Source organism: Acinonyx jubatus, chromosome X (genome assembly GCF_027475565.1).
Source record: "Acinonyx jubatus isolate Ajub_Pintada_27869175 chromosome X, VMU_Ajub_asm_v1.0, whole genome shotgun sequence".
In the NCBI taxonomy this organism is placed as follows: Eukaryota; Metazoa; Chordata; class Mammalia; order Carnivora; family Felidae; genus Acinonyx; species Acinonyx jubatus.
In genome coordinates this window covers 49670775-49688478 of record NC_069389.1, presented here as the reverse complement: position 1 = coordinate 49688478, position 17704 = coordinate 49670775, and the positions used below count along the sequence as shown (strand labels likewise).

General features: G+C 41.3%; 1 protein-coding gene across 10 annotated transcripts in view; it reads left to right on the top strand.

Annotated features, from left to right (window-relative positions):
• The window catches only part of ARHGEF9 (Cdc42 guanine nucleotide exchange factor 9), a 193883-nt gene that overhangs the window by 47705 nt on the left and 128474 nt on the right, over positions 1–17704 (top strand). For 5 of the 10 annotated variants that reach the window (XM_027053218.2, XM_027053213.2, XM_027053215.2 and 2 more), the window contains exon 2: positions 16315–16494. The exons of 4 other annotated variants lie outside the window; for them this stretch is intronic. In XM_027053218.2, coding sequence (XP_026909019.1) covers positions 16315–16494 — 180 coding nt within the window. Of the gene's footprint in view, positions 1–16314; positions 16495–17704 lie in introns of those variants that run through there. One more of the 10 variants, XM_053202383.1, reaches the window with a different exon arrangement.

Genomic DNA, 17704 nt, shown 5'->3' with positions numbered 1-17704 from the left:
CTTTGTTATTAGTCTATAATGAATGAAAAAAATCTCCTTCATAACTTGGGAAGCTTATCTGGGTTTTCCAAACTTTTAGGGCCTGGCAGATATGAGTTGGCTTGTGACCAAAGTACATATTGGCCTCTAGATCAGGTGATCTATCCTGCTCATGCTGAGCCTTAACCTCATATAGGCTGATCTTTCAAAAACAAGTCAGTCCAGCTGAGTTTTGTGTTTGTCAGGTGTGGCTGAAACCAACCATAGACCTTTCATTTTATTAAAGTGAAAAAAGGATGGCACAATGGGACATTGAAGGAAGCCAGTTCCCAATGACTCAGAAATTACATGAACTAACTAGGGAAAAAGTGGTCATGTCATGAAAAGATGATATTTACATACTCCCTTTCAGTACATTTAGAGCCATCATCACTTGAATTCATTAACTATTCTGCTCAGAAATGACATTATTTAGTTATGGGTGATAGCAACACCCAGATTAGAGCTGAAATAATGCAGATATGAACTATTAAGTCACAGGGGAAAGAAAAATCAATTATTGGATTTTTTAACATACTTTTTTAAAACACTTATTCATTTTGAGACAGAGAAAGAGCACGTGTGGGGGAGGGTGAGAGACAGAAGGAGACACAGAATCTAAAGCAGATTCTAGGCTCTGAGCTGTCAGCACAGAGCCTGATGTGGGGCTTGAACCCATGAACCATGAGATCATGACCTGAGCTGGATTTGGATGCTTAACCAACTGAGCCACACAAGAGCCCCCAATTCTTGGGATTTAAAAAATATTCATAATAGTGTTTTTCTTATCTGGCATATTTTCATCCCCTGATGACCATCAAGCACCTCTGTACATCTTCAGCAAAAACCTGCATCCCACCCCAGAAGCCATCCAGCCATTAATCCTATCAAAAACAGAATAGTCTATAGGCCACCTGGTACGTATTATGTAAACAGTTTGCTTAGCTATATAGTATGTTCTGCAACCTGACAGAAATGCTAAATATGTTGTTGTGGTCTTCGTCATAACTTATCTGATTTGAGGGCTCAGGTTGTAGAAGCTAAAAGCAGTATTGTTCATTATGTATTAGGCAGATTATTTATTTATTTATTTATGTACTTATTTATTTATTTTGACAACAAAACAATAATTTATAATCATGTCTCAACAGAAATAATGAACACTGTCCAAACTACAAACCTGACCAAACATCTTCCTATCTTGGCTATTCTAAGTGACCACTACTTCTTTAACAATTTTAACTTTAGGCAAAATCTGGTCTTTCCTGATTTTATTTTATATTTTATTTTATTTTATTTTATTTTATTTTACTTTATTTTATTTTATTTTATTTTATTTTATTATTTTTTTGTTTGTTTTCTAATATACGAAATTTATTGTCAAATTGGTTTCCATACAACACCCAGTGCTCATCCCAAAAGGTGCCCTCAATACCCACACCCACCCTCCCCTCCATCCCACCCCCCATCAGCCCTCAGTTTGTTCTCAGTTTTTAAGAGTCTCTTATGCTTTGGCTTTCTCCCACTCTAACCTCTTTTTTTTTCTTCCCCTGCCCCCTGGGTTCCTGTTAAGTTTCTCAGGATCCACATAAGAGTGAACACATATGTTATCTGTCTTTCTCTGTATGGCTTATTTCACTTAGCATAACACTCTCCAGTTCCATCCACGTTGCTACAAAGGGCCATATTTCATTCTTTCTTATTGCCACGTAGTACTCCATTGCTTATAAAAAACACAATTTCTTTATCCATTCATCAGGTGATGGACATTTAGGCTCTTTCCATAATTTGGCTACTGTTGAGAGTGCTGCTATAAACATTGGGGTACAAGTGCCCCTATGCATCAGCACTCCCGTATCCCTTGGGTAAATTCCTAGCAGTACTACTGCTGGGTCATAGGGTAGGTCTATTTTTAATTTTTGGAGGAACCTCCACACTGTTTTCCAGAGCAGATGCACCACTTTGCATTCCCACCAACAGTGCAAGAGGGTTCCTGTTTCTCCACATCCTCTCCAGCATCTATAGTCTCCTGATTTGTTCATTTTGGCCACTCTGACTGGCGTGAGGTGATATCTGAATGTGGTTTTGATTTGTATTTCCCTGATGAGGAGCGACGTTGAGCATCTTTTCATATGCTTGTTGGCCATCTGGATGTCTTCTTTAGAGAAGTGTCTATTCATGTTTTCTGCCCATTTCTTCACTGGATTATTTGTTTTTCGGGTGTGCAGTTTGGGGACACTAGCCCTTTGTCCAATATGTCATTTGCAAATATCTTTTCCCATTCCGTTGGTTGCCTTTTAATTTTGTTGATTGTTTCCTTTACTGTGCAGAAGCTTTTTATATTCATGAGGTCCCAATAGTTCATTTTTGCTTTTTTTTTTCAATATATGAAATTTATTGTCAAATTGGTTTCCATACAACACCCAGTGCTCATCCCAAAAGGTGCCCTCCTCAATACCCATCACCCACCCTCCCCTCCCTCCCACCCCCCATCAACCCTCAGTTTTTTCTCAGTTTTTAACAGTCTCTTATGCTTTGGCTCTCTCCCACTCTAACCTCTTTTTTTTTGTTTTTTCCTTCCCCTCCTCCATGGGTTTCTATTAAGTTTCTCAGGATCCACATAAGAGTGAAACCATATGGTATCTGTCTTTCTCTGTATGGCTTATTTCACTTAGCATCACACTCTCCAGTTCCTTCCACGTTGCTACAAAGGGCCATATTTCGTTCTTTCTCATTGCCATGTAGTACTCCATTGTGTATATAAACCACAATTTCTTTATCCATTCATCAGGTGATGGACATTTAGGCTCTTTCCATAATTTGGCTATTGTTGAGAGTGCTGCTATAAACATTGGGATACAAGTGCACCTATGCATCAGTACTCCTGTATCCCTTGGGTAAATTCCTAGCAGTGCTATTGCTGGGTCATAGGGTAGGTCTATTCTTAATTTTCTGAGGAACCTCCACACTTCTTTCCAGAGTGGCTGCACCAATTTGTATTCCCACCAACAGTGCAAGAAGGTTCCCGTTTCTCCACATCCTCTCCAGCATCTATAGTCTCCTGATTTGTTCATTTTGGCCACTCTGACTGGTGTGAGGTAATATCTGAGTATGGTTTTGATTTGTATTTCCCTGATGAGGAGTGACGTTGAGCATCTTTTCATGTGCCTGTTGGCCATCCGGATGTCCTCTTTAGAGAAGTGTCTATTAATGTTTTGTGCCCATTTCTTCACTGGGTTATTTGTTTTTTGTGCGTGGACTTTGGTGAGCTCTTTATAGATTTTGGATCCTAGCCCTTTGTCCAATATGTCATTTGCAAATATCTTTTCCCATTCCGTTGGTTCCCTTTTAGTTTTGTTGGTTGTTTCCTTTGCTGTGCAGAAGCTTTTTATCTTCATAAGGTCCCAGTAATTCATTTTTGCTTTTAATTCCCTTGCCTTTGGGGATGTGTCAAGTAAGAAATTGCTATGGCTGAGGTCAGAGAGGTCTTTTCCTGTTTTCCCCTCTAGGGTTTTGATGATTTCCTGTCTCACATTCAGGTCCTTTATCCATTTTGAGTTCATTTTTGTGAATGGTGTGAGAAAGTGGTCTAGTTTCAACCTTCTGCATGTTGCTGTCCAGTTCTCCCAGCACCATTTGTTAAAGAGACTGTCTTTTTTCCATTGGATATTCTTTCTTGGTTTGTGAAAGATTAGTTGGCCATATGTTTGTGGGTCTAGTTCTGGGGTTTATATTCTATTCCATTGGTCAATGTGTCTGTTTTTGTGCCAATACCATGCTGTCTTGATGAGTACAGCTTTGTAGTAGAGGCTAAAGTCTGGGATTGTGATGCCTCCTGCTTTGGTCTTCCTCTTCAAAATTACTTTGGCTATCTGGGGCCTTTTCTGGTTCCATATGAATTTGAGGATTGCTTGTTCTAGCTTTGAGAAGAATGCTGGTGCAATTTTGATTGGGATTGCATTGAATGTGTAGATAGCTTTGGGTAGTATTGAAATTTTGACAATATTTATTCTTCCAATCCATGAGCGTGGAATGTTTTTCCATTTCTTTATATCTTCTTCAATTTCCTTCATAAGCTTTCTATAGTTTTCAGGATACAGATCTTGTACATCTTTGGTTAGATTGATTCCTAGGTATTTTATGTTTCTTGGTGCAATTGTGAATGGGATCAGTTTCTTTATTTGTCTTTCTGTTGCTTCATTGTTAGTGTATAAGAATGCAACTGATTTCTGTACATTGATTTTGTATCCTGCAACTTTGCTAAATTCATGTATCAGTTCTAGCAGACTTCTGGTGGAGTCTATCGGATTTTCCATGTATAATATCATGTCATCTGAAAAAAGTGAAAGCTTAACTTCATCTTTGCCAATTTTGATGCCTTTGATTTCCTTTTGTTGTCTGATTGCTGATGCTAGCACTTCCAACACTATGTTAAACACCAGTGGTGAGAGTGCATATCCCTGTCGTGTTCCTGGTCTCAGGGAAAAAGCTCTCAGTTTTTCCCCATTGAGGATAATGTTAGCGGTGGGCTTTTCATAAATGGCTTTTATGATGTTTAAGTATGTTCCTTCAATCCTGACTTTCTTGAGGGTTTTTACTAAGAAAGGATGCTGAATTTTGTCAAAGGCCTTTTCTGCATCGATTGACAGGATCATATGGTTCTTATCTTTTCTTTTATTAATGTGATGTATCATATTGATTGATTTGCAAATGTTGAACCAGCCCTGCATCCCAGGAATGAATCCCACTTGATCATGGTGAATAATTCTTTTTATATTCTGTGGAATTTGATTTGCTAGTATCTTATTGAGAATTTTTGCATCCCTATTCATCAGGGATATTGGCCTGTAGTTCTCTTTTTTTTACTGGGTCTCTGTCAGGTTTGGGAATCAAAGTAATACTGGCTTCATAGAATGAGTCTGGAAGTTTTCCTTCCCTTTCTATTTCTTGGAATAGCTTGAGAAGGATAGGTATTATCTCTGCTTTAAACGTCTGGTAGAACTCCCCTGGGAAGCCATCTGGTCCTGGACTCTTATTTGTTGGGAGATTCTTGATAACTGATTCAATTTCTTCGCTGGTTATGGGTCTGTTCAAGCTTTCTATTTCCTCCTGTTTGAGTTTTGGAAGTGTGTGGGTGTTTAGGAATTTGTCCATTTCTTCCAGGTTGTCCAGTTGTTGGCATATAGTTTTTCATAGTATTCCCTGATAATTGCTTGTATTTCTGAGGGAATGGTTGTAATAATTCCATTTTCATTCATGATTTTATCTATTTGGGTCATCTCCCTTTTCTTTTTGAGAAGCCTGGTTAGAGGTGTATAAATTTTGTTTATTTTTTCAAAATCCAACTCTTGGTTTCATTGATCTGCTCTACAGTTTTTTTTTTTTTTAGATTCTATATTGTTTATTTCTGCTCTAATCCTTATTATTTCTCTTCTTCTGGTGGGTTTGGGGTGTCTTTGCTGTTCTGCTTCTATTTCCTTTAGGTGTGCTGTTAGATTTTGTATTTGGGATTTTTCTTGTTTCTTGAGATAGGCCTGGATTGCAATGTATTTTCCTCTCAGGACTGCCTTCGCTGCATCCCAAAGCGTTTGGATTGCTGTATTTTCATTTTCGTTTTTTTCCATATATTTTTTAATGTCTTCTCTAATTGCCTGGTTGACCCATTCATTCTTTAGTAGGGTGTTCTTTAACCTCCATGCTTTTGGAGGTTTTCCAGACTTTTTCCTATGGTTGATTTCAAGCTTCATAGCATTGTGGTCTGAAAGTATGCATGGTATGATCTCAATTCTTGTATACTTATGAAGAAGGGCTGTTATGTGAGCCAGTATGTGATCTATCTTGGAGAAAGTTCCATGTGCACTCGAGAAGAAAGTATATTCTATTGCTTTGGTATGGAGAGTTCTAAATGTATCTGTCAAGTCCTTCTGATCCAATGTATCATTCAGGGCCCTTGTTTCTTTATTGACTGTGTGTCTAAATGATGTATCCATTTCTTTAAGTGGGCTGTTAAAGTCTCCTGCAATTATCACATTCTCATGAATAAGGTTGCTTATGTTTGTGAGTAATTGTTGTATACATTTGTGGGCTTCTGTATTCGGTGCATAGACATTTATAATTGTTAGCTCTTCCTGATGGATAGACCCTGTAATTATTATATAATGCCCTTCTTCATCTCTTGTTACAGCCTTTAATTTAAAGTCTAGTTTGTCTGATATAAGTATGGCTACTCCAGCTTTCTTTTGACTTCCAGTAGCATGATAAATAGTTCTTCATCCCCTCACTTTCAATCTGAAGGTGTCCTCAGGTCTAAAATGAGGCTCTTGTAAACAGCAAATAGATGGGTCTTGTTTTTTTTATCCATTCTGATACCCTATGTCTTTTGGTTTGTGCATTTAGTCCATTTTCATTCAGCGTTATTATAGAAAGATATGAGTTTAGAGTCATTGTTATGTCTGTAGGTTTCATGCTTGTAGCAATGTCTCTGGTACTTTGTCTCACAGGATCCTCCTTAGGATCTCTTCTAGGACTGGTTTAGTGGTGATGAATTATTTCAGTTTTTGTTTGTTTGGGAAGACCTTTATCTCTCCTTCTATTCTAAATGACAGATTTGCTGGATAAAGGATTCTCGGCTGCATATTTTTTCTGTTCATCACATTGAAGATTTCCTGCCATTCCTTTCTGGTCTGCCAAGTTTCAGTAGATAGATATGTCAGGAGTCTTATCAGTCTCCCGGTATATGTTAGAGCACGTTTATCCCTAGCTGTTTTCAGAATTTTCTCTTTATCCTTGTATTTTGCCAGTTTCACTATGCTATGTCATGCAGAAGATCGATTCAAGTTATGTCTGAAGGGAATTCTCTGTGCCTCTTGGATTTCAATGCCTTTTTCCTTCCCCAGATCAGGGAAGGTCTCAGCTATTATTTCTTCAAGTACACCTTCAGCACCTTTCCCTCTTTCTTCCTCCTCTGGAATACCAATTATGCATAGATTATTTCTCTTTAGTGCATCACTTAGTTCTCTAATTTTCCCCTCATACTCCTGGATTTTTTTTATCTGTCTTTTTCTCAGCTTCCTCTTTTTCCATAATTTTATCTTCCGATTCACCTATTCTCTCCTCTGCCTCTTCAATCCGAGCTGTGGTTGTCTCCATATTATTTTGCAGCTCATTGATCACATTTTTTAGCTCCTCCTGGCTGTTCCTTAGTCCCTTGATCTCTGTAGCAATAGAGTCTCTGCTGCCCTGTATACTGTTTTCAAGCCCAGCGATTAATTTTATGACTATTATTCTAAATTCACTTTCTGTTATATTTTTAAATCCTTTTTGATCAATTCATTAGCTGTCGTTATTTCCTGGAGATTCTTTTGAGGGGAATTCTTCTGTTTCGTCATTTTGGATAGTCCCTGTAGTCGTGGCGAACTGCGGGGCACTTCCCCTGTGCTGTCTTGAATAACTTGCATTGGTGGGCAGGGCCACAGTCAGACCTGATGTCTGCCCCCAGCCCACCGCTGGGGCCACAGTCAGACTGGTGTGCACCTTCTCTTCCCCTCTCCTAGGGGCGGGATTCACTGTGGGGTGGCGTGGCCTGTCTGGGCTACTTGCACACAGCCAGGCTTGTGGTGCTGGGGATCTGGCATATTAGCTGGGGTGGATCGGCAAGGTGCACAGGGGCGGGAGGGGCAGGCTCAGCTTGCTTTTCCTTCGGTGATCCGCTTTGGGAGGGGCCCTGTGGCACCAGGAATGAGTCAGACCCGCTGGAGGGATGGATCCGCAGAAGCATAGCCTTGGGTGTTGGCGCGGTTCAAGCATGTTCCCTGACAGGAACTGGTTCCCTTTGGGATTTTGGCTGGGGGATGGGCGAGGAAGATGGCACTGGTGAGCGCCTTTGTTTCCCACCAAGCTGAGCTCTGTTGTCTGAGGCTCAACAACTCTCCCTCCCGTTGTCCTCCAGCCCTCCTGCTCTCTCAGCAGAGCTGTTAGCTTATATCCTTCTAGATGTTAATTCCCACTTGCTGTCAGAACACACTCCTTCTGGCCCCATCTGCTTTTGCAAGCCAGACTCAGGGGCTCTGCTTTGCTGGCCGGCTGCCCCTCCACCCTGGCTCCCTCCCGCCAGTCCGTGTAGCACGCACCGCCTCTCCGCCCTTCCTACCCTCTTCTGTGGGCCTCTCATCTACACTTGGCTCTGGAGAATCTGTTCTGCTAGTCTTCTGGTGGTTTTCTGGGTTATTTAGGCAGGTGTAGGTGGAATCTAAGTGATCAGCAGGACGCGGTGAGCCCAGCGTCTTCCCACGCTGCCATCTTCCTCCAACCTAAGCAGATTTTTTAGATCTACTGTTCACACGTGTGTACTCTGGTGGTTTGGAGACTAGCACAACTTGAATAAATCCATATTGCCTTATTTCCTTCTCATCCTACTTAGAAATTAGTGAAAGGGGCAAGAGGAGAAAGGATATAAATTGGAGTCATCGGGTGAGGAATTGAGGAACAGGCAGGCCAACATCACACAGCTAGGAAGAGGCAGCCTAGCTCCAGTGTTCCTATACTTAACCGTGGCTAAGGCTTTTGATGAATCAGAAGCATGGAGTTAGGACTGCATCTGCCTGCAAGGGGATAAATTTGGCTAGGGTGGAAGGTCCCTGCCAGGATCAAGATAAGGGTTGGATCTATAGGTGAGGGCTTGATTAAGGAGAGCTTTGAAAGATTGACTGTAGGGAGTTATTAAGTCTTTGTGAGCATGGATAGTGGCACCATCAAACAAGTTTTAAGAAATGCATTATTAATGAGTAGGTTAAGCAGAGAGAGAGACCTGTGGGCAGCAGGAAGGCCAATTGAGAGGCAACTTGAGGTGATAAGGGCCATACCTAGGATGGGCCATTGGAAATGAAGATACAGGGTCATATCTGAGAGACAGACACGTTGAAAAAAACAACAGCATGCCAAGAAGAGGAATTAGAAATGGGAAAAATTAGGAAGGGTGGGAATGGGGGCATATGATAAGTTTCACATATGTTTTATTGGCAGTGTAGCAGGCCATCCAGTGAAATCTAGAGTAGGAAGTTGGAAATATGGGACTGGAGGTGCGAGAGCTGATGTCATGAGAAAGATGATTTCTCTGACTTTTGAATGTGGTAGTCAAGGGTCCAAAGTGGAAAGCTCATTCCTCAGTTTTCCCAGCCAGTTCGACTAGCTTGGGTCAACAGCAATGCCTGAATGAGTTATATTCAGCTCCAGTTTCTCATTTTCCTGAGTAGTAAAATCATCCTATCAAACACAAAGGATAGTGAGAAAGAATACATTGTAATAATGAAATTTCTGTCCTTTGAGATGCTGAAATGTTAGCCTCAATAGAAAGCCAGAGCTGGAAGTGACTTAAGAGATTGTCTGTCTGGTTCAAGTCTGTAACTTTACTGATAAAGAGACTGAGACAGGTAAAGTAATTAGGTTCATTCAAGAAGTTACTGGCAGAGCTTCATTCAATGGCCAGTCTTTGCTTTATGCGATGATACCTCCTAGCTGCTGTTGAAACAGCCTGGGTCATGCCTTTCCAGAAGTGGGGAAGACAGGTGTCCTTAAACACTTTGGGCAAGATAGACAGAATCTGTTTACAAGGCTGTATTAAAAAAAAAGACTATTCAGGAGAGAGAATAAAATCCCAGCCTATTTTATATGTACTTAAAAGGAATGAAGGAGAGGATTTTGCTCTTGTCAATGCCTAGTTGTTGAAGGAGGGGACCTTCTGAAAGGTTGGGGGCAGGCACCAACCGAGAAAAACTTATAGAGACAAAGATGCCTCATGTCCCTTCTTATTGTCCCGTGAAGCTTCTCAGAAGGCAGGCCCGGGTCAGCTACCTTCATGGCAATTGACACATTTGCTATTCTGCACAACACATTTTTATTTTTTAACATTTCCCCCTTCTGCTTCTTGCTATTAAAACTCTAATATTTCTGACAGTCACCCTGGATAATTATATAACTATTTACAGGTGGTACTGTTCAGCTAGAGGGAAAGAGCAAGAAAATGAAGACAAGTGTTATGGCTCTGGATAACTAGGATCCCAGGGATTTTTTTACATTGGCAAGACCTGGCATTGGGAATACTCCTTACATGGCCCAAAATATCCTTTCTCAGACATACCAACCACTGAAGGAGATCTTGTGGACAGGCAGGGAGCCCAATGTACAGGATGACATGGGGATCCCTGAGGAGAATGAAACAACTGGAGAGGCAAGGGTGAAGCCTATACTATGATGGTCCTTCCGGGTGGTGGTTCACCAAGTGTGTCTGTGAACCAGCAGCATAGGCATCACGTGGGAACTTTTTTGAAATGCAAATTCTCAAGTCTTACTTAAGACCAACTGAATCAGAGAGTCAGGCTTGGGGGCCTAGTAGTCTGTGTTTTAATAAACCCTCCAGAGGGTTGAGAATTACTACTCTAGGTCATTCACAGGGTGGGCTGGTATTCCTGGAAGGAGAAACCAGCTGGGAGCCTTCTATCTGCCTTCTTGTGGGGGAATGGCAAAAGCAAAGTTGTAGAGTAAGGCCAGCTAATAATTCAAATCTGCTCTACCAATTAATAACTGGGTGACTGTGGGCTACTTGCTTAGTGTCACAGATTATCTTCAGTAAAAATGGGGATGTTAATGTTTACCTTGGTGAGTTATAAAGATTAAGATCACAAAGTCCCTTGCCCAATGCCTCACATGTGTTTTCAACAAATATAGATTTTTCTTACTCCCTATTTTTTAAATATTTTTCAATGTTTATTTATTTTTTGGACAGAGAAAAAGCATGAGCAGGGGAGGGGCAGAGAGAGAAGGAGACAGAATCTGAAACAAGCTCCAGGCTCTGAGCTGTCAGCACAGAGCCTGACGTGGGGCTCGAACTCACGAACTGTGAGATCATGACCTGAGCAGAAGTTGGACAGTTAACCAACTGAGCTACACAGGCACCCCATTCTTGCTCCCTATTTTACTTTCTTCATCACTTTTTTCCCTGCCTTATTCCCTTCCCTCTGAAAGGGCCCACTGGCCACTCCAAGTTAACTGTAGTCACATGCTTCAATTTCGACCAGAGACCAGGCTTAGAAGTCAAACTCTTAGAGGTCAATTCCTGTAGGGTGTTGTGGTCATATTTCTAGGTTAAAGGTCAGAAAAAATGGGTATGATAACAAATGTATCTACTTATAGTATCAATGGAAAAGAATATTTGATAATTAGGATTATCCTGGAAAATCTAGACAAAAATAAATAGGATCTCATTCCTTTTTTAAGAATGATATTATGACTCTTCCTCCTCCCCATCTTCTCATTCATGCCCAAAAGTGTCTTTGGTGTTGGGGTACAGAGCACTGTGTGTCCCACTCACTGGCAAGTCTGAGCAAGAGCCAACCTATATTTGTTTCTCTACCTGAAATATTCTGGGGATTAGGAATTATTTTGTTAGAAGTCACATCAGCATTGTCCTAAGGCCAAGAGCTATTTGGGTACCTTGTTGGAGTAACCCAGTAAGTACCATCTCCTGACTTTATGTTGGACTTGCAAGATAAATGGGTGGGGACAATTAGGAAATTAAGGTTTTTGGAGGGGGACGGGGTATAAACCAGTTTAAGATGTAAAAAATTCAACAGCTGATATAGCTACTCCCAAATGGCCATTTCTTGGCTTTCTTCGTTTTATAGCTCTGTACCATTTGATAATTTTATCAGCTCCTGCTACTTAAAACTCTTGGCCTTGGCTTTTGCAAGATTACACTCCTTGGTATCCTCATTAGGTACTGAAAGCTTCATTTGTTTCTCTGGCTCTTCTTCTCTTCCTCACCTCCCATTGTTGCTGTTTCCTGAGGTTTCTGATCTTCTTTCTTAGCACTTTCTTCCAGGGAAAACTTCATTGGTTTCCACAATTTCTGAGCCATTGACTCCAAAACCTATATAACTATCTCTCCTGATATCTCTTGAACTTGAAATCTACCTGCATATCTTGCTGGCCCCCCATATTCAACACATTGGAGAGAAAATTTGTCATCTCTTTTTCCCCCTCCCAAACCAGCATTTCCTCATGTAACTCTCATGACACTTGGACTTGTAACACCACCCCCACCCCCAAATCTACTTTGATTTCTTCCTTTTCCTCAAACTAGATTTAAGAGCCTTCAAACAGGACTCCATCCTACCTTTCCAGCTGTCCTTCCCCAACTCCCCCAACCCCCTCTTCCCAGCCCTCTCCAAATTCCACTAACTGTTTGCCATCAAATTCCCCATAGTTTTCACCTCTGAGACTTTATGTAGTCTCATTTCTAATTCCTCTGCCTCAAATGCCTTTCCTGATCCCTCTTCAATATGTTACAATCCTACCCATTCTTTAAGGCCTATTTTCAGTGTCCCACAAAATTACTTTAGAGCCTAACAGCCACATATGTTCCTCCCTTCTTCTGAAGTCTTGTACTAGGCCAACATGTACCAAATACTGTAGTAGGCACTGTACATACAGTACTCAGTTTGCCCTCTCTACTACCCTGCCTGTGAGGCAGATATTATTATCCCCATTTTATATATGAAGAAATTGATTACAAAAGTTGTATATCTTGAAACTGTTCTCCTTGGCTTTTGTGATATTGTGCTCCTTGGTATCCTAATTACATACTGAAAGTTCCATTTTGGTTTGTTTCTCTGACTCTTCTATTCCTCATCTCCCATAGTTAAAAACTATGGGGAATTTGATGGCAAACAGGTAGTAGAATTTGGAAAGGGTTGTTAAGAGGGGGTGGGAGAGTTGGAGAAGGACATCTAGAAAGGTAGGATGGAGTACTGTTTGAAGGATCTTAAATCTAGTTTGAAGAAAAGGAAGAAGTCAAAGTTGATTTGGGGGTGGGGGTGGGGTTTCAAGTTTAGAAAGTCACTGACACTTTCTGAAGTAGGAAAGCCCAGATTTGAAGCTAGGTTTGCTTGCCCTTAACCATTTTGCATACTGCTTGAAGGGCATTCAGTGTTGGTGCCTGAAGGGCCTTTGATCTTCATGTAAGGACTAGGCATGAATCACAATAAGAAGATAATGGTGGAGGCTCACTGAATGAGTGTTGTATGGAAAATGGGTGAGCAAAGTGCATATTTATAAAAGAAATGTAGCAATTTAAGTCAATCCTGTACACAAAAGGAGGATTTGAAACCAATTTCCAGCCCAAATTTAGTTCACTTTTAAAACAACTCAGAGGATAGGGGAGTAGCGTCCCCTTATACCTGCTTATATTTGTGACTGGAAAGCACAGGAGCCCCATACAGCTACCAACCCCTTCTGGATTAGTCTTCCTCTCATGTCTGCACACATATCCATCAACTCTTGGTTCAGTATGTTGTAATTCATGAAGCAGGTGGGATATAGAATTATACATTTTTAACAGTATAACCAACCCATCCAATAGCACGATAGCTTATAGGAGCAGACACTGGAGCCAAATTGTAGCTGCATTTGAATTATGTCTTCAATACTTATCAGCTGTATAAATTTAGGAAAGTCACTTAACCTCTCTGAACTTCAGTTTCCTCACCTGTAAGATAGGAATAATAATAGTATTTCCTCATAGGGATGCTGTGAAGCTTCAATGAATTAATGTGTGTAAAGTACTTAGAATAGTGCCTAACATATAGCAAGTACTCTATATTATCTAATATTATCATCATCATCGTCATCATCACTATCATTATCATCACACCCTTAGCAAGTAGTAGAGCAAGGTCTTAAATCCAGGTGTTCTTTTCTACCTTCTCTATGGTGTTACTTTGGGAAACAAATGGTCTAGGAGGCTGGCCATCTGCTGACTGTAGGCAAATTACTCCTGTTGTATTATACCTGATCTATAAAATGAGGGCTCAACATTGATGATCTTTGAAATGGTTTCCAGTTCTGACTGCCTTTGATTCCAAGTAGGCCCTGACAACAGACTTACAGTTTGTTTATGGACCCTGGATCCTATATTGACCTTGTCCAGAGTATAGCTGGGATCTCTGATCTGAGGGCCTAGGCAGGTCAGCTGGACTAATTGGGGACGAGAGTGAGCCAACTGCTGCTGGGAAGAGCCAAGCATAAGGTTGGAATGGTGACTGTAGAAAGAATACAGGCAGTGGAATTAGCCAGACCTGGGCCTAGGGTACCTAAGACAGCATCATAGATAGTGTCCTGAGCAAAGGATTGGTAATTGATGCCAAGATACTCTTGACCTTTGGTAAAAAGCCAAGGATATAGCCTTAAGCTACAAGTCTTCATGCTGTGATTTGGGGCTGTATGTGCTTATTGAGCCCTAGCAACACCCAGTTGGAAACCATCTTTGGCAGGAGAGGGGAAATTTCTTTATGAAGATTTATTCTATTGAGGCAAGTGACCAGCAATTCTTCTCCACTGAGGTCAGAACAAGAAGAAATTGACTTTCAGTGCAATTGGAAGAAAACAGGTTCAACATAAAAATAAATCTTCTCATAGGAAGGGGAACTAGTCACTTAAAGGTAGCTGTCCATATCTCCTTCTTTTGGATTCTTTAAGAATATGAGTTATATGGTTTGAGATATTATGGATGGAATTTTATGAGTTCAGTATAGCTAATGAGTAGACATTGGTAGTATGGTATGATGGGCATTAGAGCATATGCAGTCAGAAGGCCAGGCTCCATTATTATCAACTTGTATGATTGACCAAAGCACAGGTTACCTATCAAAGCCTCAGTTTCCTATCTTTAAAATATGGGTAATAGTGACACCTTGCTCATTCAGTGAGGATCAAGTGATACAGTAGATGTGAAAATACATTGTAAACTGTAAAGCATGAAACACTTGAAAGGTAGTGTTATAAAAAGTCCTACTGGAAATCTCTCTTGCATCCATGATCAGGAGCCCCCCATGCTGTACCTGACCAACAGAATGCCTTGCCTAAGTCAAAAGATCAGTTATTGGATATGTTTTCATGTGTATGCAATGTGTTATGTGCTAATTTCATGACCATGGGGTTATTCTCTAGTTGGCATATTGAAAGACAGACCTATGTGAGAGGATGCATATTCTATATTCTGTCTCTGTTGTTTTTGAACCGTTTTGTCTTTGGGCTTGTGGAGCCACAATTGCCTTAGAGAATCAGCCCTTCCTCAAAACAGATTGATGGAAAAGTTAACATATAGAGAACATGTTCAGAAATTTAGTGCTAGAGAGAGAATTCTTGAATCCCTTGCCTTGACCGGCCATATGTTCTCTATTCTAGAATCTGTTTCTCCAAATGCCAGGAAGATTGATGGCCCATATAGGCTGTAAACAGCTGGGTAAAAAGGATAACAAACAACATAGGGGTCTGGATGGCAGCCAGAGAGAGGCAGACTCTTCTCACCCCCATCATCATCACTGTGCTTAGATGAGTGTTGTGAATGTGTGTGTGTGGGGGGGGGATGTGGAACTGGGATAGATGTCTTCCTGTTACTGTGTGGATCACAGTCCTACTGGTCATATACTTTAATGACCAGGGTTAAGGTCTTTGCACAGCCCCTGTCTTGCTGCGTGATCCTAAGTTCACTCCTTAGCTTCCTTGTGACTCAGTTTTGCCATCTGTCAAATGCAGGATTCAACCTAGACCCCCTACGTATCTCATAGGGTGGTGGTACAAATCACTGAGTGAATTTATGCCAAGGTTGAGTTTTATGGAAGCAAGCCATCACGGAAACCCATATTCTTTCACACCCATGACCTCTCTGGATGGCATCATGTGTGGGTGAGACCAGGAGGCTGCAGGACTGGAGTCCATTGTGTGTGAGGAATGCCATGATTTGTAACCCCTTGGGAGTGGGTTATAGTGGTGTTAAATAATGTACCACCAACTCTCAATTGGTCAGTTCCAAGAAGGAGGAGGAAACAGGGAGGAACACAGAGAATCTAGAACAAATATGTTTGAGCTTCATTTTAGCCTTTGATTTTAACCTCTTCACCCATTCCAGACCCAGGGCTGCCTTTAAGCACTAAGAGAAGATGCACTGGAACTTTCTTTCTTTTCTGGGGAAGGATCTAATGAGTAGGGATAAAAGCATAAGGCTTATGTAGTTCATATTCACATTCTAGGTCATTCCATCCACTGGCTAATGGAAAGTTGACAAGTATTGTTTGTCTTGTGGTCCAGTGGAGCTTGTGCTTCCCAGTGCCATCTCCCTCTCCCCAACCCTTCACCACTAGTGTGTCAGTTTTTCCATAACTAGTAGAGTTCTGTGGGTGGGGTAAAGGGCAAGTAAAGTAGCCAGCTGTGTGGACTGAACACATTCTCATTTTGTCTCCTAAGCTGATCACTGGAGATTCCATCGTTAGTGCTGAGGCAGTATGGGATCACGTCACCATGGCCAACCGGGAGTTGGCATTTAAAGCTGGCGACGTCATCAAAGTCTTGGATGCTTCCAACAAGGATTGGTGGTGGGGCCAGATCGACGATGAGGAGGGATGGTTTCCTGCCAGCTTTGTGAGGGTGAGTGTCAGTCAGCCTTCACTCCCCTCTCCTGTCTCCTTGGCTACCTGCCCCTGGCTCCCCCTTCACCAGCCTCTTTTCTCCTGTTCATTTCTCTCCTGGTGGCTCCTCTCACAATTTTTCCTTTTTTTTTTTTTTTTTTTTTTTTACTGAGGACTTGAGCCTCCTTTAATCTTTTCCCTTCTAATTTTAAGTCTTTTCTTTTTATCCCTTATTTATTTTAACAATTCCCATATTCTGCCTCCTGCCTCCTGTCTCCTAAGTATGGTGGCTTTGTACAAATCACTTCCCTTTTGGCCTTGATGGTTTTTGAAGACTCTTAACTTTATATTGTTGTGAACTTTTGCCTTTCTTATATCTCTTCTTTTCTGATTTCATTATTTTCCTTGTCTCCCCTTTTCTTTCATTTTATAGATCTCTCCCTTCCTTCCTCCTCCCCTTCTCACTCCTCTCTGCCTTCTTTATCTTCTTTCTCTTATTTAGGAAAGCGTGAACATACCTGTGTGTTGTCTTCAGCTATTAATATAAGAGTGTGGGCTCTCTACCCTCTCAGGGGCTAGAGTTTACTGATTGCATATCTTACTTTGAGTGAGGTGACTGGGATTTAAGATGTGTTCAGGGTGGGAAGCAGTCACCTTGACGGGGCTTTTAAGGTCTTGGCCCTTTTGACATTGTGCCATGAAGAACCTGGCCCTTAATAGAAGGGGCTCTTGAGAAAGGTTTCCTTAGCAGTTTCTGCTTCCTCTGGGTTATCAATTAGCAGAATGCTATGGGGAAGAGCACTGGCCTGATGTCTCAGCTTTTGGCCTTCCTTAGAGTTATGAGCTAGAATATGTTTTTGGTTTTTTGTTGGTAATTGTGGGCTCTGATTCCCCCAACCCCCATCCACAAAATGGTGTTGACAGTTCTTTCATGCCAGTAGAGATCACAGTGAAATGACTTTGTGGCAGTACAAATACAAAAGCTACATTAGGATGTCTTATGATCATCCCTACCACAGCCTATCACATTTTGTTAGTTTCTTCTGTGAGATACCTGATGCCAAACAAAATATCAGAGTGGCTTGGGCTCCTGGAAGACGAAGGGCATCAGGATTATCATGACATTGTGACATGAGGGAAGGAGCAGGGCATTTGGAGTCAGATAACCCACAATGCAATTTCAGCTTTACTACCTCCCAACTCCATGGCTTTTGGAAAGACTTCAGTTC